Source organism: Schistocerca cancellata, chromosome 2 (genome assembly GCF_023864275.1).
Source record: "Schistocerca cancellata isolate TAMUIC-IGC-003103 chromosome 2, iqSchCanc2.1, whole genome shotgun sequence".
NCBI lineage: Eukaryota > Metazoa > Arthropoda > Insecta > Orthoptera > Acrididae > Schistocerca > Schistocerca cancellata.
The window spans coordinates 671430597-671453635 of record NC_064627.1 but is presented as its reverse complement, the minus strand read 5'-3'; the positions used below and the strand labels follow the sequence as shown (position 1 = coordinate 671453635).

Genomic DNA, 23039 nt, shown 5'->3' with positions numbered 1-23039 from the left:
AGGCACCTCAGATGCAAACTGAGGAACAGTTGTCTTCTATTTTGCATATTCTGTCACTTACAGCACCATCTAGTTGTAAACTTTTCTTTAATTTTTTCCCCATAGTGTTTTCCCCTTATTCAATAGTTTTCAAATTTTTTGTCATTCTGAGTAGTGGTTCATTTTTTTACAGTGTGTTGAACTTGAACTTTGATTATAATCTCCCTGTGGTATGCTGATCCTGAGATTTAAATAATCTGTTTGACAAGGTTGTTAAAACAAGAAAGAAAAACAGGAAATAAATAAATCCTTTATTAAAAAATGTCTGTGTGACACTGGATGAGACTTTTTTTTACAGATGGTAACTGGTAAAAGATAAGTTCAATTATCATCATCAATCAAATTGTATACCATATCAATTAAGAAGCTACTTAAGTAATTAATCTTACATATGTCACTATGTTGGCTACAAACATTATGTATGATACAATGAACAGAAAACTCAGCCAGAGATATTTCTAAAGACATAATATTTAGGTAAAAGTGTATCTGTTGCTGACTATACAGTATGAAAGAAAACATGAGTGATCTGATTCAAACAGTAGTTTATTTTTATGATTGTATCTAGTGTGAAATTGCAACATACTATATGTGATGCAGAATACATAATGCACAGAATAGTAATGGTGCTCTTGATTATCTTATATAATGTGTAGGATTAAAAAAGTTGTAGGCATTGCTTACTTTGCATTTATGATTGTTTTTATTTCAAATTGTATTATGTGTTGCAAATCCAGCTTAGTATCCAGAAGCTATAAAAGCAAGAAAAGACAATAAACATGACTGTTCAGCAACAAATATTAATAATAATTTTTAAAAATTCTGTTATCACATGATATTTTTTCGTGAATAACAAATGGTGTAAAAACAACAAGTGAACCAAATAACTTCATGTATCATGCCAAGAAATTAAATTTAAAATAGCAAGTGACATGCTGTAAATAACTAAGCATTTATCTGTAAACATGCCACAGATGCTATAGTTATTTATTTAGTCTGTCTTATTAGTAAAACAATGACTCACCTCACTTGTCAAATCTCCTCATTATACTCCTTTTTACCAAAATTAACTATTTTTGAAATTTGGTGCTCTTTTTTCAACAAAGGCTGTCACCCCTTCCTTGCGGTCATCCTACCACAAAGAAACAAGAATCAATTACTTTCATATTAGTAAAATACTGAAAAATTGTGTATTGGAAAAAACAATAGAATGAGTAAAGATAAACAATCATCATTTTGTGGAGGTTTGAACGTTAGATGGGAGCATAAATAATAACCAAAAACTAGAACAACCTATAAACTGGACCAGTTCGGTCACATTGCTGGAACTATGTAACTATGTGTGTGTGTGTGTGTGTGTGTGTGTGTGTGTGTGTGTGTGTGTGTGTGGGCGCACGCATGTGCACACCTCTCTAAGACAAACAGAAGTTTGTAAGCTGAGCTACCATGTTCCTTCCAATTCCTGTTCACATGCCTATTTTTTTAACTGCTCAATGCCTCCACTATGATGTAAGTGGCCCCGTTGAGTCATTCCATTGTTTAAACTACTGAGTCAGAATTGCTCACCAATACCTACTTTCAGGAGGCAAAATATGAGGTTTGGAGTTTTAATAGTGGTATCTATTTATTTACAGCTCGTACAAAATAGATTTATGTTTCAGAGTTTTACTGACCTTCAAAGTAGTCACCAGCATTGTGTATAACCCGTTGCCAGTGATGTGGAAGTCGTAGGATACTCTTTGCAGTGCCAGTTGTGTTGACAGTCTGAGCGGCGCGGTCTATTACCTGACGAATTTGTAGCAGTTCTAAAGCGAATGCCGTGCATTGTTTCCTTCAGTTTAGAAATCGAATTGAACTCACGAGGGCTTAAGTCAGGGGAGTGCAGTAGGTGGTATAGCACTTCGCAGCCCCATCAGTCAAACAAATCAGTAACAGATTGCACTGTATGTGCTTGAGCATTGTCCTGCAAAATGATGGTCAGGTCCTGCAGAAAGTGTCATCACTTCTGTCTGTAAGCTGGTCGTAGGTTGTGTTCCACAAATGGAAAGCATAGAGACAGAAGTGATGACACTTCCTGCAGAATAAGACCATCATTTTGCAGGACAATGCTCAAGCACATACAGCACAAACTGTTACTGATTTTTTTGACTGATGGGGCTGGTAAGTGCTATACCACCTACTGCACTCCCCTGAATTAAGCCCTTGTGAGTTCAACTCAATTTCTAAACTGAAGGAAACACTTCACGGTGTTTGCTTCAGAACTGCTACAAATTCGCTGGGCAATAGACCGCGCCACTCAGGCTGTCAATATAACCGGCACTGCTAAGAGTATCCTACGATTTCCGCACCGCTGGCAACATGTTATACACAATTTTGGTGACTCCTTTGAAGGTTAGTAAAACTTTGAAACACATATCTACTTTGTATGAGCTGCAAACAAATAGTTGTCACTATTGAAGTTCCAACCCTAGTATTTAGCTATGAAGACGGTACCATACCTCCTGATTTGGCAAGAAGTGTATTCCCAAGAGAACATCTGCAAGGGAGTGTATAAATTATAGAACACTAGCCCTTCTATTGTGTGCACATTACTGCCAATAATTAAAGAGAGGACTAAAAAGAAAATAGATTGAAACTTAGGCTAATGATCAGTTTGGCTGCAGTTTTGGAAAAGTAATGAGGGTAGCAATATTGGCACCAAGTTAAATTTTGAAAAAAAAAAAAAAAAAAAAAAAACAAACATATAAACCACTTATTGACATAAAAAAGCATTTAATGTGACTAATTGGGATTTTTTTAATTATTCTAAACAATGCACAGAGTAAGATTTGATTGGAAGGACAGGCAATTAATTTAGCATATATACAATAGTCCAAATACTGAACTGGATATTAATGGTAGCAAGAAAGAAGTAAAAGCCAGAAGGAGGTTAAGGCAGGGCTGCCTTCTATCACCTTACTTATTTAATATGCTCTTGGGGAGGCAATATTAACAATGAAAGAAAAGACACTTGGAATGAAAAGTTATGGTTTTCATAGTCACTGCATCAGATTTGCAGATGACATTGCAATAGTGGCAGACTCAGACAAAGAACTAAATAAAATGCTTAAGGTCTTAAAACAACAGATAACAAAATAAGTGCCAAGAAGACACAAGTCATCTCTATATAGAGAAGAAAGGAGGTGGAGGTCAGGTTGGCATAAAAGCAGGCAGTGAGCAACTTGCGAAAGTAGCCAAATTTTACTATCTTGGTAGCAATGTGGAGGAAAACAATTGATGTCTTAAGGGAATCAAGAGAAGAATAGCACTGGCCAAGAGTGCCTTCCACAACAAAAAGAACCTTCTACTGAACAAACACATCAGCTTCCACACTAAGAAAAGATTTGTAAAGACATTTGTGTGGAGTGTCCTGACTTACAGATGTGATACCTGGACATTAGGAAAGCTAGAGAAAGCTCGCCCCAAAGCTATATAAATGTGGTTCTGGAAGAGAGTTACAAGAACTAACTGGACTGGCAGAAAAATGAATGCAATGGTTTTACAGAAAATAGAAGAGAGGAAAGTTGCAAGTAATAGGCCAAAGCAGCGTTCATTAGACACTTGATTAAACATGATATTCTTCTACAAATTATTTTCAAATGCAAGCTCCCAGGAAAGAAAATGATGGGATGAATGAGAACATTTATTTAAAAAAATATGATCAGTGAAACGGGATGTTCTTCAGAGATGAAGAAGACTGCTGAAGACAGAAAGCTATGATTGCAGAGAGAAGGCTTAGCCTTCTGCAAGAAGAAGAATAGACACATATAAAAGAATAAGGTATTATCCTAAATTTTGGATTTTTTAGTTGCTTTGGGAGAAGAGAGGTATGTGTTGAAGAACAAGGTATTATCCTAAATTTTGGATTTTTTAGTTACTTTGGGAGAAGAGAGGTATGTGTTGGGAAAGATCAAAATGGAAGGATAGATCACTGAACTGCAAAATGAGAGGACTACTTCTGTAGTGAGGGGAGACAAATATCTCTCATTCAAATCCCAATCCAACTGTCCACATTTAGGTTTTCTGTGTTTGATTAAGGTAAATGCTAGGGGATGGTTCCTTTAAAACTCTACTCTACTCCCTCCCATTCTCTCAGCAGTTAAAATAATAATAATAATAATAATAATAATAATAATAATAATAATAATAAAAAATTCTCCCTTCCCTACCCTCGCACCATCCTGAGTTTCTTCTCTATAGTGGTGCCATGAGACATCACTATGGAGACTCAGTAGATGGTGCAACATTAGTGTTGACTACCGTGGTACCCAAATGGGGCTTGTAGTCAGGAGTACCCTCTGATGAGACAATACATAAAAGCCAGTCCAAGACCAGTCTTAGTTTGTTGTAATGTGGTCTGTGGAGTGCACAGCAAGTGTACTATAAGTTTGGTTAAAGTGTTTATATTGTGAGCTCTATTTGTGATAGGAGGAACTGTGGTATGGCATGAATGGAATCTGCATTGGAATATGGACTTAGAATAGCTCACAACATTTCCAAGGAGTGGTGAACAAATCAGGGCAAGCCTTCATTGTTTGTGTGTAGACCTTTTACAAAGTGGCAATGTCTTGGAACCCATGATGTGTGCAAATTGAATCCCAAAAATCATGGTGAGAGTGTGAATTTTCAACCATGGAACAATTACAACAGCTAGTAACATACACTAGGCAGGATTATGAGGAGCTAACAACGACTGTATTACAGGTAATATAAGTTCAAATGGCTCTGAGCACTATGGGACTTAACTTCTGAGGTCATCAGTCCCCTAGAACTTAGAACTACTTCAACCTAACCTAACCTAAGGACATCACACACAGCCATGCCCGAGGCAGGATTCGAACCTGCGACCGTAGCAGTGCGGTTCCAGACTGTAGCGCCTAGAACCACTCGGCCACCCCGGCCGGCGAAATATAAGTATTAGTGAATGTAGCAGGAGCATTTCCCACACCACCCATGTTTACATCTTCTCCACCATTTAACACTTTCCACACAGCTCATATGCAATACGTTCTCACAAATGCACCTACAGCACCAGAGGCCACATTCTTGTCAGAAAACGCTGAACTGTATCACATAATACAAAAATGGATGAATTCCAAGTGCCTAGAATATTTTCTTTTCCATAAGAACACTAGCTTTTTATCTGCAACTTCACTTAAAGAAACGAATAATGCACAATGAGAAGTAGAAACTTATCCCCTACCATCCTCAGGATGAACTCCTTGCAAAGTCAGTCCATTGTACCCTATTCAGTACACCTAATCTCACATAGGCATATCTTCAAGTTCCCTTGGTGCAGAATCACAAACTCAGTATTCCAAATCTTCTTTAACATTAATATTTGTTGCTTCTGAAAATCTCTTCAGCCCCTACCATATTACAGTCTTTTAAGGATCATATACTACAGGGTATTTCAAATTGTGCTGCATACTTTGGTGATATCTTGGTTACAGGTGCATTTCTAGAGGGCCATCTCCAAACTTAAGGCTCTTGTTCCAGAGGCTGGCAACAAAAGGACTAAAATGCAATCTGTGCCAATGGTTTTTCGTGCAACTCCTTGATATTCTTGAGGTTCAGCCTCTCAGCTTATGGATCTGAATAAATGGAAGATTCAATTCAATTCAATTCAATACAAATTCAATTTTTATTACGTCAAGGCCACCACAAGCAAGAAATGATGTCCTGCACTGCCCTCTGTGATTTTCTACCAGTTTACAGGGGCGCCTTGGTATAAGGCCATGGCCTGGCAGAGTGGCTTCATGACTGCCCCCAGACCACCAATTTAAACATATTGCACCCACCGCAAGTTCATGTTTTGCTGAGGCCTCTCCCTTCCAGATGGGTGCATCCAATTGGGGCTCACAAGTTTGGATACCATCTAAACTGTATCTGTGGAATGACCTCTGTCTGCCATGGGTCCTTGATGTATACTGTAGCCACTGTACATGCTAATCTGTAGCATCACCAGTTTTTCTACCACTGGCAGACCTTTGATCCCAGGGCAGCTCTGATCCCAGGGCAGCTCGAACAATTTCCACTGAGCGTCGTCCTACTCCAGCCTTTCCCAGCAGTTCCAGTCAACAAAGCCAGCTGCTCCTCTTGGTGGTGGCTCCTCTGGACTTAAAATTACCCATTATTTTTCTCCCCAGTAGCTGCTGTTGTCATTATGGAAAGTGAGTAACTGGCACAACGTTAGTGTTGACTGCTGTGGTGCCACTATCCGGATGGTGCTTCTTATCAGGAGCATTCTTCAACAAGACAATGCCAAGCTCCAGCACACAAGGTGGCACAGGAATGGTGCAAACAGTGAAATATATGCTTCCTGACAGATTAAAACTGTGTGCCAGACCAAGACTCGAACTCGGGACCTTTGCCTTTCGCGGGCAAGTGCTCTACAAACTGAGCTACCCCGCGAAAGGCAACTTCCTGACAGATTAAAACTGTGTGCCAGACCGAGACTCAAACTCAGGACCTTTGCCATTCGCGGGCAAGTGCTCTACAAACTGAGCTACCCCGCGAAAGGCAAAGGTCCTGAGTTTGAGTCTCGGTCCGGCACACAGTTTTAATCTGTCAGGAAGTTTCATATCAGCATACACTCTGCTGCAGAGTGAAAATCTCATTTGTGAAATATATGCTGATTGATGTATTTTCCTGGTTTGTGATGTTCGTATTTCAGGTTGTGATTATTATTGATGGAACTCTGATACTGCATGAATTTGACTTGGGTTGGATGGCTTGCTCTAAGATAGCAAGTATGCTCAGGAAGTGTGCTGTAATGTATCTCAAACTGTCTAATAAATCAGATTTAGTCTCCATTAGCTCTCTCTCTCTCTCTCTCTCTCTCTCTCTCTCTCTCTCTCTCTCTCTCTCTCCCTGTGTGTGTGTGTGTGTGTGTGTGTGTGTGTGTGTGTGTGTGTGTGTGTGTCATCACCTTCATGCACAGGAAAGTTCTATTCCTTGGACACTGTCCTCAGGGCATGTACACAAGAACAGTGAAAGCTGAGAGACGTTTTTAAAAGAATGTATACTCAGTACACTATATGATGAGTGAACTGTGACATGCCAGCAATGCCAGCTTAGAAGGCCAATACCAACAGAAAAAAAAACAGAGTAGCACACCTATCACATATGCTGGACTCATCTCTGGGAATCATAAAAATGCCTGAAAAATTAAATGTCTGCAGTGCCTATTAAATATAACTTATGTCTCTAGAAACCAACTGTTTGCCAAATATCCTGCAAAAATTTTATGTCATATTTTGGACAAGCTATAATAATTGTAGAAGACAATATCAAGAGTACCAAAGGTGCATCCAACTCTCACAACCAACTAAATTGATTCTCAACAAGCAGTGCCTCATCTTCAAGCAGGTAATGACATGTGGAAACACCAGCATCAATGAGAATGTCAATGAGAATGCCAGAAAAAAACAACAACATGGAACTCACATAATACTATGTGCAGAAATCTGGCTAAAGCCCAAAATTAACACTAGGGAGATTTTTTGATTAAATCTAAGTACATATCAAAGGGATAGGCTAATGGAAAATTGAGGTGGCATAGATATCATAGTAGACAAGAAACTCAAATCCACTTAGATAAAAAATGAAGCTGAAGGATGGGCACAAACTTATGATTGTGTCCTTCTATTGACAACAAGATTCAGTCTGAAGTGTAACAGAAAATGCTAAAGGAAAGCTCAGCTATCTATGAAGTAGGTTTGTTCCACAATCATACTAACATCTTTGGAGGAAACTTTAATTATCCAACTACTGAGTCAGATACTTACAGCTTTGTACTTGGTGAATGTGACAAGACATACCATGAAACACTCATAAATCATTTCTCTGAAAAATTCTTTGAACAGAAAGTTTGAAGGCTCACTTATGACAGAAATATATTTGATCCAGTGACAGCAAGTAGATCTGACCTAACTGAGGATGTTCACACCGAAACAGGTATCAATGACTATGAGTCAGTTGTAGCAACAATGATCACTAAAGGATAAAGGACAACCAAAAAACTATATAGAATGTCTAAATCTTCAGTGTCAAAATTTAAGGAACTCGAAACCTTATGTTCTGGGCAAGCGCTTGGTGAGAAATTGTGGCTAAATTTTAGAAAAATAATTAACCATGCAATGAATAGGAATACCTATCAGATTCTCTAGAAGGGTTAGTGACTAAGTTAGCCCTTTTTTTAACCACTGTAGATATATTGAACAAAAAACTGCACCCTTTAGTTGGAAGAAAGCACAGGTCATACTTGGTTACAAGAATGGTAGCAGAAGTCACCCACAGAGCTACCAGCCTATTTCTTTGATGTTCATCTGCCGCAAAGTCTTAGAACATAATCTGAGTTCAAATATATAGAGTGTCTTGAAGAGAGTCATCTCAGCCATGCCAACTGGCATGAATTCTGAAATCACTTATCTTGTGACACCTAATTAGTACAGTTCTCACACAACCTCCTGAAACCCATGGATCAAGGGGGTGAGGTAGAGGCAATATTCTGTAACTTGTAAAGAACACTTGACTGAATACCGTACCAACTCTTATTATTGCAAATATATTCATGCTGGATTTCAAATTAAATTTGTGGCTATATTCAGATTCTCTTGGTAGGGAGAGCACAGTATGTTAATGGGGATGGAGAGACATCAACAAATGTAGAAGTACCGATAACTTCAGGCAAGCCCAAGAGAAGTTGTTCATGTTACATACAGGGTGTACATAAAGTCTGAGAACACTCAATTATTTATTGGACAACAACTAAACATTGTACAGATGTAATACATATTGCATTTTGAAGAGAAACTCTGAAAGTTCTTTTTCATTCGATATTCGAACTATTAGTGACCCGGCAGACATCAATACATAATTGAATTCTTGCCATACCTGTCGCAGCATGGCACCGTCGATTGTGGCAGTTGCTTCCCGTATTCTCTCCCGGAGCTCTGCTACATCATGTGGTAGAGGCGGTACATACACCAGATCTTTAATGTGTCCTTGTTGGTGGCTTCTTACCATACATGGTTCTAAACATCCACTGAACAGCTGTGGCACATTTGTTTTTGTCGATCTCCAACACACAGGAAGCTCGCTTCGTGCCTGAACTCACCATGTTTGCGACTAGCGCTGACTATCGGCAACTTACCAAACTATGCTGTGGTGGTATATATGAAAAAATACTTTCAGGGTTTCTCTTAAAAATGACATATACATAATATCTGTACAATGTTTGGTTTAGATTAGATTAGATTAGATTAGATTAGATTTACTTTCATTCCACTTGATCCGTAGTGAGGAGGTCCTCCAGGATGTAGAGCATGTCAGAAAAACAATAATACATGACAAATATTTACAACTGAAACAAAGAAGCTAATGTACCTTCCAGGGGTCCCAAGTGGAATGATCATCATTTTTTTAATGAAAGCTATATGAAAGAATCATTTTACAAACACTAATGCACTGAATAAGGTAATAAACAGGTAATAGAGCTACTACAATACTTATTTACAATGAACACATTACTGCACTGAAATGGTGCAGAAGCTGAAATAATATGGTTATAAAGCCAACTGTACATTACTTTTTCTAAAATTTTTGAGAACGCTGGCAAAAGTGAAACTGGATGGAAATTTGATACTGCTTCTTTATCTCCCTTCTTAAACAGTGGCTTAACTTCAGCATATTTCAACCATTCAGGAAATATTCCACTGAGGAACGACTGGTTACACAGATAGCTTAATATGTTACTTAACTCAGAATCACATTCTTTAATTAACTTTGTTGATATTTCATCATACCCACTATATGTTTTTGATTTTAAAGTTTTTATGATGCACATTATTTCTGCTGGGGTAGTGAGGGTCAAATTCATATTACAGAAGTTACTTGCAGTATTTCTTGTAATGTGGTATAGCATCAACATCAGAACTGTTTTGGATTGACAGATACAGTTTTCTTTTTGTTTTACAAGATACCCCTATTCCTTGAGTAATCCATGGCTTCTTTGTAGACTTTGCTCTAACCTTGGTTAGTTTTTGGGGAAAACAGTGCAATAAATAATTGAAAGTGTTCCCGGACTTTATATGCACCCTGTATTAATGACAAAGAGACAATATTAATAGTAAGCTCAGACTTCTGCAGATGATGCAGCTATCTATAATGATAGACTGTCTGAAATATGGTCCATAAATATTGTTACATCTTGATACGGTTTCAAACTGGTGCTAAGATTGACAACTTGTATTCAGTTTTTGTAAATGTAAAATTTCACACTTCACAAAATTCAGGAAATGTAGTATTCCATGACTAAAATATTAGAAAGTTACCACTGCAGTCAGTCAGTTCATACAAATATCTGGATGTAATAATTTGTTGAGATATTACATGGAATGATTGCACAAACTCACTCATAAGTAAAGTGGGTGGCAGACTTTGGTTCACTGGGACACTAGGAGAATGCAGTAGTCACAGGAGGTTTTCATGTATATGTTGAAAAACCTGAACCAGTAGACATTTGAAATAGATGCAAACTACCCCACAAAGGCCCCCTTACAAACAGCATTAAGTAAAGAATCTAGAAATTCTAAGCCTCCTAAGCAACACTTCTGGAGAGAAACCAATGACAAGAGTAGACTAAGTGTCATGTGTCAAGTGGCATTTAAACATCATTCTTTTCCCAATGTATACATGAATAGAATGGGAAGAAATTCTAATACAAGGTATAGTGGTAAGTACCAGCTGCCATGCACTTAACAGTGGTCTTCGGAGAAGGGATATGATATAGATGCTTCGTGATACAAGTGCCGGTCTTATAGGACAGCGTAGTAAAGGAGATAATTGAGTTTAGAGTGAGATAAGTTAATTAACAGAGACTGAGGTTTTAGTTTAAGAGAAGGGTCCAATCTGCATTCAGTTTGCTTGGATCTTGTTAGAAATCTTATCAATCAAATATAGGAAATCCCTTGGAATGTATTTGTGATGGAACACCATAGTTCAGGATGACAGTCACTGATATAAAAAAACTGCACATGTGAATACGTTCTTCATGGAGTTCTTGCCTCATCAAATTTGTAATCAACTTCAAGCTTTCTACAACTTCCTCGGTAGTCGTGATCAGGGAATTTCAGTAGGCCATTAGGTACTTGTTTATTTGTTTGTTTGCTGTCCACATAACAATCATTTTTTCAGACATTGTCTTAGATTTTAGTTCATATACATACAAAGGTTTAGTTAACATACATAAGTGCACACATTGATATAAATAGTGAAGGTCAGAAATTATCCTTTTTTGTGTTGCAAAAACAAACTTATAATAAATGCTTAAGTTTATTCTTTAAAGTGTTAGCTATCTTGAGGTCAGATGGAAGAGAGAGAGAGAGAGAGAGAGAGAGAGAGAGAGAGAGAGAGAGAGAGAGTGTGTGTGTGTGTGTGTGTAATATATGCAGTTCTGTGAAAATTTTTCCTTCCCAGTGTATTGTATCTTCGTGTTTTACTGTTTGTTACATTATATTCTGGATTTTGTTTCACAAACATTATTGCCTCCAGGATGTACATAGAATATGTATAGTATTTTATATTTTATGAAGATTTCTCTACAAAGCTCTCTCCTGTTTACCTTGGCTACCACTCTTACTGCTTTTTTTGTAGGCTGAAGAGCCTGTCTGTATAGACAGCTAGTGCCCCACCCTATATCTCTTTACCATTCTGAAGATGTGGATGTATCACTGTGAAGTATATTTGTCTCTAGCTATCATGGTCCAGGAAGGCTGAGGCCCTTTTCAATACACATTTCTACTGATTTTCTCACAAATATGGTTCACATGTTCTTTCCATCACAGGTGTTTGTCAACAATTATGCCCAAAAACTTGTGTTTGTTTGTGTAGCTAAGGGCCAATGGAGGTTTAGTAGAGTTCTACTTATGTTCTGATTATAGCTAAGCATAAATTGCACTGTAACTGACTTCTCTTTATTTATGAGTAGCTTATTTGCAGTAAGATAAGTTGACAGAAAGTTATAATCGATTTCACTACTGTTTGTAGTAGTTTGCATATCTTGGCCCGAACTGGCAAAAAATGTGTCATCAGCACAGATTATAACCTTGCAGTTTTGGGGTTCAATTAAAGCAATTATGTACACAAGAAACAGAAAAGGCCCCAATATACTTCGTTGGGGCACACAGCATTGAAGTATCTTATGAGTTGATTAGTTGTTACCAACAGTTCATTTCATTTATACGTTAGTTTGACACAGTGTTTCCTGTCTCTCAAATAGGAGGTAAGTAGTTGTAAGGCTACCCCTCTCATACCATATGCTTCTAATTTATGCAGTAGAATGGTATGATTCACAGTATCAAAAGCTTTACTCATATTAGGACGGTGCCTGTTACTTTGTCTCCTTCATCTAGCTTCTTTAATATTTAATGTAGACAAATTTCTACTACGAGGGCAGTTCAATAAGTAATGCAACACATTTTTTTCTGAAACAGGGGTTGTTTTATTCAGCATTGAAATACACCAGGTTATTCCCCAATCTTTTAGCTACACAACACTATTTTTCAACGTAATCTCCATTCAATGCTACGGCCTTACGCCACCTTGAAATGAGGGCCTGTATGCCTGCACGGTACCATTCCACTGGTCGATGTCGGAGCCAACGTCGTACTGCATCAATAACTTCTTCATCATCCGCGTAGTGCCTCCCACGGATTGCGTCCTTCATTGGGCCAAACATATGGAAATCCGACGGTGCGAGATCGAGGCTGTAGGGTGCATGAGAAAGAACAGTCCACTGAAGTTTTGTGAGCTCCTCTCGGGTGCGAACACTTGTGTGAGGTCTTGCGTTGTCATGAAGAAGGAGAAGTTCGTTCAGATTTTTGTGCCTACGAACACGCTGAAGTCGTTTCTTCAATTTCTGAAGAGTAGCACAATACACTTCAGAGTTGATTGTTTGACCATGCGGAAGGACATCGAACAGAATAACCCTTCAGTGTCCCAGAAGACTGTAACCATGACTTTACCGGCTGAGGGTATGGCTTTAAACTTTTTCTTGGTAGGGGAGTGGGTGTGGCGCCACTCCATTGATTGCCGTTTTGTTTCAGGTTCGAAGTGATGAACCCATGTTTCATCGCCTGTAACAATCTTTGACAAGAAATTGTCACCCTCAGCCACATGACGAGCAAGCAATTCCGCACAGATGGTTCTCCTTTGCTCTTTATGGTGTTCGGTTAGACAACGAGGGACCCAGCGGGAACAAACCTTTGAATATCCCAACTGGTGAACAATTGTGACAGCACTACCAACAGAGATGTCAAGTTGAGCACTGAGTTGTTTGATGGTGATCCGTCGATCATCTCGAACGAGTGTGTTCGCACGCTCCGCCATTGCAGGAGTCACAGCTGTGCACGGCCGGCCCGCATGCGGGAGATCAGACAGTCTTGCTTGACCTTGCGGCGATGATGACACACACTTTGCCCAACGACTCACCGTGCTTTTGTCCACTGCCAGATCACCGTAGACATTCTGCGAGCGCCTATGAATATCTGAGATGCCCTGGTTTTCCGCCAAAAGAAACTCGATCACTGCCCGTTGTTTGCAACGCACATCCGTTACAGACGCCATTTTAACAGCTCCATACAGCGCTGCCACCTGTCGGAAGTCAATGAAACTATACGAGACGAAGTGGGAATGTTTGAAAATATTCCACAAGAAATTTCCGGTTTTTTCAACCAAAATTGGCCGAGAAAAACAAAAGTGTTACATTACTTATTGAACTACCCTCGTACTATTACAGTAAATTATTATTGGCTACATTATGTTATGGTGGCATAGCAAAGCCACAAAACTTCCATACAGTCCTAGAGATCATGTAAATACCTGTCACTGAAGTATATTGGTAGTAATACTGATTTTGTTAGATGGCGGGTAATTCAGCTGATTTCTCTGTCGCCCTTTCAGCATCAGGTACCTATTTCTGTGCATCTACCTACTAGGACTCTGTCATCAAAGAAGCCAATGAGATCAAAATGTGTAACCATCATATTAAACAGAAGAGTGGCTTCATCCTTAGTGGCACATATCAACAGGCACTTGATGCTGAAGGGAAACAGAGAAATCAGCTGAACTAACCATCATCTAATGAAATCAGCATTGCTACCATTGTTCTTCAGTCACTGATATTGACATTATCTCTCATAACATATGGAAATTCCATGAGCTCATGATGTCTTCATGACATAATTTGGCCAACTATATAAAGTATCTTAAGCGAACTGAAATCTCCTGATGACATCATGGAGGAAGTCCTTAAAGCTCAAGATTGAATGCACATTGTCAGGTTGCATGTAAATTGTCTACATTACTGTTTCATTTGAGTATGGGTTATGAGTACCAAGATCTTTCTTTGAACAACTGTAGAAGAGAGCCTCTAGGGCTGTCAAAGTATTATGGAATAATGCCAAAATTAATTCTGTTGTAAACTCAGAACTTTAAACATTAATAACATTGCCAAAAAAAAGTTAAAAGATTATATCAAAAGTATATTATGAGCTTTTTATGTTATAATGTGGGTTTTTTAACTGCATAAGTCATAGGACAATACTCAAACATTCATAAATTATGGAATCAGATATACAGGGTGTATAAAAAATAATCATCCGATTTGGCACATCTACATTTCTGAAACTAATAAACACAAACAATGAATTTTGTTTTTTGATGAACAGGACACTAAAAAAGCATTTTTCATACCTTTTCATAGGTGTTCAATATGCCCCCCTTGAGTTGCATGGCATATGTCAATGCAGTAATCGAATTGTTCCCACACTGCAGCGAGCATGTATTGTGTTACAACTTCCACAGCTGCTGTTATATGATGTCTCTGTTCGTACATTGTTGTTGGTAATGGAGGCACATCAACAGAGTCTTTTATAAACGCCCACAAGAAGGAATCACATATAGTCAGTTCTGGTGACCTTGAAGGCCAGTCCAGTGTGACCGATCCATCATTCAGTAATCCTTTGATTTAAAAATTCCCACACTTCTAGATGCCAGTGTGGCAGTGCCCCATCTTGTTGGTAAATGAAGTCATTCAAATCAGTCTCCAACTGTAGGAAAAGAAAGTTATCAAGCATATCGAGGTATGTGCTTCCTGTTTCCCGTGAAACTGAGCAAAACACATTAAATTTTAAAGAGTTCCTTCCTGTTGTACAACTTCATATGATTGCTCAGTACCCCATGTTCTCACATTATGATGGTTCACCTTTCCATTTAAATTGAATGTTGCCTCATCACTAAGTACCAAGTGTGGAAGGAAACTATTGTCCTCCATCTTGCCAAGAACAAAATTAAAGAACTGCACACATTATTGTTTGTCACCTTCATGAAGAGCTTGCAGTAGCTGAATTTTGTATGATTTCATGTGTAAACATTGACGCAACACATGCCAGATGGACATCTGGGGGCATGTTGTGATGTTGAGCTGCTCGGCGAACGGATTTCTGCAGACTCCTTGTGGAACTATGGCAGATGCATTCGACATCTGTGTCAGACACTTGGGGCAGCCCGGCGATTTGCCTTTACACAAACAACCTGTTTCTCAGAATTGTTCATATCATCATCTAATGCTCTGTGCTTTAGTAGGATACACAATATACCTAGCATGAAAGTCACACTGAACAGTTATTACTGACCTGCTCTGCACAAAACGTAGAGCACAAAATGCTTTCTGTTATCCCAACACCATTTTTACTAGAACTGAGGTGGGTGCACACTGCTGCTACATAGCAGGAACCATGTAAAACTCAAGAGTTTGCTCTTTCCAACAGTATGTTGTTCACACACATATCTCACATAACATAATAGTTATGGTTTTTTAAAAATCGGATGATTCTTTTTGGTACACCCTGTATATAACCTTACTTGGTTAAATTATCTTAGCAACAACAAATGAAGAAATGTGCACAGTAGCTGGAAGTATAATACCACATTCATAACAATAAAGGATTACTAGTGCCTCTCGCAGGGTTGGTATACAAACTGCTAGTTTTCTTAATGTGCATTAACAACTCAATTTTCGCACATTTCTGGAATGCGTTTGACATGGTGCCCCATTGCAGGCTTTTAACGAAAATACGAGCATATGAAATAAGTTCTCAAATATGTGAGTTGCTCCAAGACTTCTTAAATAATAGAACCCAGTATGTTGTCCTCAATGGTGTGTGTTCATCAGAGACAAGGGTACCATCAGGAGTGTCCCAAGGAAGTGTGATAGGACCACTGTTGTTCTCTGTATACATAAATGATTTGGTGGACAGTGTGGGTAGCAACTTGAAGTTGTTTACTGATGAAGCTATGCTGTATGGTAAGGTGTCAAAGTTGAGTGACTCTAGGAAGATACAAGACAACAAAATTTCTAATTGGTATGATGAATGGTAGCTAACACTAATTGAGGAAAAATGTAAGTTAATGAGGATAAAAAAAATGAGGATGAGTAGGAAGAACAAACCTGTAATGTTTGAATACAGCATCTTTAGTGTCCTGTTTGATGCATCCAAGCCAATTAAGTATTTGGGCATAATGTTACAAAGTAATATGAAACGGAACAAGCATGTGAGTACTGTTGTTGGGAAGTCAAATGGCTGGCTTTGGTTTATTGGGAGAATTTTAGGAAAGTTTGGTTTACCAGTAAAGGAGAATGCATATAGGACGCCGGTGCAACCTGTTCTTAAGTACTGCTTGATTGTTTGGGATCTGTACCAGGTCAGATTCTACATCTACATCTACATCTACATCTACATCCATACTCCGCAAGCCACCTGATGGTGTGTGGCGGAGGGTACCTTGAGTACCTCTATCGGTTCTCCCTTTTATTCCAGTCTCGTATTGCTCGTGGAAAGAAGGATTGTCGGTATGCTTCTGTGTGGGCTCTAATCTCTCTGATTTATCCTCATGGTCTCTTCAAGAGATATACGTAGGGGGCAGCAATATACTGCTTGACTCTTCGGTGAAGGTATGTTCTCAAAACTATTTTGTAGCTAAATGATAAGGGATCTATTCTATGTATTCGCAGCACATTACACTTGTCTACATTGAGATTTAATTGCCATTCCCTGCACCATGCGTCAATTTGCTGCAGACCCTCCTGCATTTCAGTACAATTTTCCATTGTTACAACCTCTCGATGTACCACAGCATCATCCACAAAAAGACTCAGTGAACTTCCGATGTCATCCACAAGGTCATTTATGTATATTGTGAATAGCAACGGTGCTACAACACTACCCTGCGGCACACCTGAAATCACTCTTACTTCGGAAGACTTCTCTCCATTGAGAATGACATGCTGGATTCTGTTATCTAGGAACTCTACAATCCAATGTCATCCACAAGGTCATTTATGTATACTGTGAATAGCAACGGTCCTACAACACTACCCTGCGGCACACCTGAAATCACTCTTACTTTGGAAGACTTCTCTCCATTGAGAATGACATGCTGCGTTCTGTTATCTAGGAACTCTTCAATCCAATCACACAATTGGTCTGATAGACCATATGCTCTTAGTTTGTTCTTTCGAAACCCATGCTGATTCCTACAGAGTAGATTTCTAGTCTCCAGAAAAGTCATTATACTCGAATATAATACGAGTTCCAAAATTCTACAACTGATCGACGTTAGAGATATAGGTCTATAGTTCTGCACATCTGTTCGACGTCCCTTCTTGAAAACGGGGATGACCTGTGCCCTTTTCCAATCCTTTGGAACGCTACGCTCTTCTAGAGACCTACGGTACACCACTGTAAGAAGGGGTGCAAGTTCCTTCGCATACTCTACGTAAAATCGAACTGGTATCCCATCAGGTCCAGCGGCCTTTCCTCTTTTGAGCGATTTTAATTGTTTCTCTATCCCTCTGTCGTCTATTTCGATATCTACCATTTTGTCATCTGTGTGACAATCTAGAGAAGGAACTACAGTGCAGTCTTCCTCTGTGAAACAGCTTTGGAAAAAGACATTTAGTATTTCGGCCTTTAGTCTGTCATCCTCTGTTTCAGTACCAATTTGGCCATAGAGTGCCTGGACATTTTGTTTTGATCCACGTACCTCTTTGACATAAGACCAAAATTTCTTAGGATTTTCTGCCAAGTCAGTACATATAACTTTACTTTCGAATTTATTGAATGCCTCTCGCACAGCCCTCCTCGCACTACATTTTGCTTCGCGTAATTTTTGTTTGTCTGCAAGGCTTTGGCTATGTTTATGTTTGCTGTGAAGTTCCCTTTGCCTTCGCAGCAGTTTTCTAAATCTGTTGTACCACGGTGGCCCTTTTCCATCTCTTACAATCTTGCTTGGCACATACTCATCTAACGCATATTGTACGATGGTTTTGAAGAAATCAAAGCAATTCAGAGGCGGGCTGCCAGATCTGTTACCAGTAGATTCAAACAATACATAAGTGTTAAGGAAATGTTTTGGGTATTCAAATGGGCGATGTTCTTTTCAAGAAACAGTATTGAGAAAATTTAGGGAACCAGCATTTCAAGCTGACTGCAGAACAATTCTATTGCTGCCAACATACACTGCATGTAAGGACCACAAAGATAAGAGATGAGAAATTAGGGCTCATATGGAGGCTATATTTGCAAGTGGAACTGGAAAGGCAATGACTAGCGGTGGTACTGGTTAACCTCTGCCATGCACCTTACAGTGGCTTGTGGAGTATCTGTGTAGATGTACTAAATAAGCAACAATGATACGTAAATTTTGTTGGTGATGAAAAGAATACTAATCAAGTTTCCTAATTCTGCACTGCATGAAAAAACCAAGGCAATCGCAAAACTGGCGTACACATGGTCTGTTAAAAATAGTTTAGTCCCAGTTCTTCAAAATGCATTTTATGTGTTATGAGGTTACAAATAATAACCAACAAAGTCCTTAATTTGCAAGCAATGAAAATAAATTGTGAAACAGAATGTATAAATTTGACAGAATGAAGGTGTCAGATGAGATGGATTAAGCATAATGATCAGACACTCGAGAAACTAAATTCAGCTTGTTTCTCCTAAGAGGTGATAAAACACAAATAAACCTGTTTTTTAGTCTTGGCATATTTGTATTCTTTGTTGTCTTGAAAACGGATATCAACTGCGTTTTTTTTTTTAAATAGGAACCCCCATTTTTATTACATATTTGTGTAGTATGTAAAGAGATATGAATGTTTTAGTTGGACCACTTTTTTCGCTTTGTGATAGATGGCGCTGTAATAGTCACAAACATATGGCTCACAATTTTAGACAAACAGTTGGTAACAGGTAGGTTTTTTAAATTAAAATACAGAACAAAGGTACATTTGAACATTTTATTTTGGTTGTTCCAATGTGATACACATACCTTTGTGAACTTATCATTCCTAAGAACACATGCTGTTACAGCGTGGTTACCTGTAAATACCACATTAATGCAATAAATGCTCAAAATGATGTCCGTCAACCTCAGTGCATTTGGCAATACGTGTAACAACATTCCTCTCAACAGTGAGTAGTTCGCCTTCCGTAATGTTTGCACATGCATTGACAATGTGCTGACGCATGTTGTCAGGCGTTGTCAATGGATCATAATAGCAAATATCCTTCAACTTTCTCCATAGAAAGAAATCTGGGGACGTCAGATCCAGTGAATATGGGGGCCATGGTATGCTGCTTCGACAACCAATCCACTTGCCATGAAATATGCTATTCAATGTCGCTTCAACCGCACGTGAGCTATGTGCCAGACATCCATCATGTTGGAAGTACATTGCCATTCTGTCATGCAGTGAAACATCTTGTAGTAACATCAGTAGAACATTACACAGGAAATCAGCACACACTGCACCATTTAGATTGCCATCGATAAAATGGGGGCCAATTATCCTTCCTCCCATAATGCCACACCATACAGTAACTCACCAAGGTCGCTGATGTTCCACTTGTCGCAGCCATCATGGATTTTCCGTTGCCCAATAGTGTATACTGTGCTGGTTTACGAACCGCTGTTGGTGAATGGCGCTTCATTGCTAAATAGAACACGTGCAAAAAATCTGTCATCATCCCATAATTTCTCTTGTGCCCAGTGCCCAACTGTACATACTTTCAAAGTCATCACCATCCAATTCCTGGTGCATAGAAATATGGTATGGGTGCAATTGATGTTGATGTAGCATTCTCAACAACGACATTTTTGAGATTCCTGATTCTTGCACAATTTGTCTGCTACTGATGTGCGGATTAGCCGTGACAGCAGCTAAAACACCTACTTAGGCATCATCATTTGTTGCAGGTCGTGGTTGATGTTTCACATGTGGCTGAACACTTCCTGTTTCCTTAAATAACGTAACTATCTGGCAAACAGTCCGGACATTTGAATGATGTCGTCCAAGATACCAAGCAGCATATATAGCACATGCCCGTTGGGCATTTTGATCACAATAGCCATACATCAACATGATATTGACTTTTTCCGCAATTGGTAAATGGTCCATTTTAACACAGGTAATGTATCACGAAGCAAATACCGTCTGCACTGGCGGAATGTTACGTGATACCACGTATTTATACATTTGTGACTATTACAGCGCCATCTATCACAAAGCAAAAAAAGTGGTCCAACTAAAATACTCACATTTCTTTACATACTACATGAATATGTAATAAAAAATGGGGGTTCCGATTTAAAAAAAAAAAAACGCAGTTGATATCCGTTTGACCCATGGCAGTGCCATCCAGCTGGCCAACCATATCGCCATCCGGTTTCCCCTTCAAGCTAGACGAATTTCGTTCTTTGTAGTTTTTTCGTTGAAGCTTATTTCGTGAGATATTTGGCCCAGTCACTATCAATGGACCACCCTGTATACAATGTAGAAATGTTGTATGGCAAATGTTTGTAATGTGAGAGTTAGGAGGGATGGTTACACAAACACATGTGGTAATTTTTATAAAGCTAATGCCGCCTTTCCCTCTGCCCTCTACAATATACAAATGTAAATTAATAAATTGCAGACATAAAAATTAAAAAAAAAGAGACTTGTATAAAAATGACTGTCATAAATCACAAGACTTTTAGTTTTCATCAAATTTTTCAATTTATGAACCCCCAAAAAATTAAACATCTTATGGTCTTACAGCACTTATTATTTATTCTTTATGCTGTGCATGTGAATTTTGCTTCATTAAAGTAGTTTACTCTAATATGGTGGTTAATGCATGTAACCACATAATTTTAAGTTCCTAATTATACTTACAGTTGCAAATGTTGCATAGGCTAGGCACTTTTCAAGTTGAAGGCCATCTTGAAGAGTAGTTTCAAGGGCTGAAAAAAATCAACACTTTGCACACTTGCCTCCATAAAATTATTTTGAAAGTACTAATCACTTTACACAGACTAGGAATGCTGCTTTGGGGAAATGCCAACACAGTGACTTTCTTGTAATTTTGTGATCATATATTTCAGCCTCAGGTCACACAAATGGTACCATTACCAGTTCTGTCACATTACCAAGTCATTAGCAAATGATCTGTTTGGAAAGTTAAACAAGGTGGCAGGGGTAGTAAAATAGCAGAAAACTATTACAAATCAAATTAACATCTAGTAAAATAATGGGAAACTGTTATTACAAACCAAGTAACTTGTAAACACAGCAATACATTCTTGAATACACTATGTAATCATCTAATAATGACATATGAGTAGAGAAAAATGATAATGATACTATTTCTATGAAGTAAGGCTGGAAAAAAAAATGTTATAACAGAGTGCTAGTCTTTTATAGCAATAAACGTTTCACTTTCATTAGCGATATGATGAAATAACGGCAATATGAAAAGAATAGGTGCTACTCATTACATATATGAAGCACTGAGTTGCAGACAGGCAAATAGAAAAGAAACTGGTAGATATTATTAGCTACTAATCTAAGGATGATATAATTGTAAACATATTTGTGTTCTGTCCATGCATTTGCAGAACAATTTACTGTACTGAAACACACAGCTTCTGAGAGACAACAGAAACTGATTATCATAAACAGATGTTAATATAGTGACTACAAACTTAATTCATTATACAATTACAATCAGACCTATTTAATTAATCAATGAGTAATAATGAACATCAGTGGATCATTAATATTCTGTTTTGTCTTCTTTTATTTCTTCCTATTGCATTCACTTTTTTGAATCTATTGCATACACTGTTCTGAACTTCTGTTGTCACTATGTGCTTATAAATATATCTCTTGTTGTTCCTGGATCTATTCACAGCTAGAACAATTGTTCAGGTAAAACTAAGTTGATAATGTTTAAAAAACTTGAATCCTGCTCCTCATGAATTCAGTTCTTGTACCTCTAGTCTGCCACAGATTATATTTCTGTGGATTTGAATAGAAGTACTAGCACTATTGATACTGCTGAATAAAGACCATTTTCATGAAGGTATCGCAGGCCAAGAATGAAAACTTTTTGGTAAACTTGCAGCATCAAATTTGGATAAAATCCTGAGCTTTCAATGAATAGTTCCATCATCATCAGGGACCATGCCTGATAGTTACAAAACTGAAAAGTCTCTTAATTTTATACCCATAGGATGGCACTTGATTGGCTAGGTTACATCAGGATGACATCATGGAGATGGTGTGTACTGAGGTGGCACACTCTATGTGCATAGACTAGGTTTGCACTTGCTATCCCACATTGCTTGCAGTGCCATTATTTGTATCAGGTGGTGAACTATGGAAAGTGTTCCTCTGTGCTATTTTTTATCAAATGCTTGCTTTCATGCATTGATAAGTGCATAGCTGGTGTTTTTATTGAAGCTTTTATCACACAGCCTTATTTACACAGCTTCTCTAATCACCAAGTCCCAATAGTTCTCATATGTTCAAATGTTATCTTGTGCTTTTTTAACAATCCATGCTCAGGCAC

At 38.4% G+C, this 23039-nt stretch overlaps 1 protein-coding gene across 1 annotated transcript in view; it reads right to left on the bottom strand.

The window, feature by feature from the left end:
* Positions 1 to 567: 567 nt before the first annotated feature.
* LOC126162389 (enoyl-CoA hydratase, mitochondrial-like) overlaps positions 568 to 23039 on the bottom strand; it is a 97059-nt gene continuing 74587 nt past the window's right edge. The window contains exons 6-8 of the mRNA XM_049918867.1: positions 21362 to 21429; positions 1064 to 1171; positions 568 to 791 (exon numbers count right to left, since the gene is read on the bottom strand). Of these exons, the coding sequence (XP_049774824.1) occupies positions 1106 to 1171; positions 21362 to 21429 (134 nt within the window). The 3' untranslated portion in view covers positions 568 to 791; positions 1064 to 1105. The remainder of the gene's footprint in view (positions 792 to 1063; positions 1172 to 21361; positions 21430 to 23039) is intronic.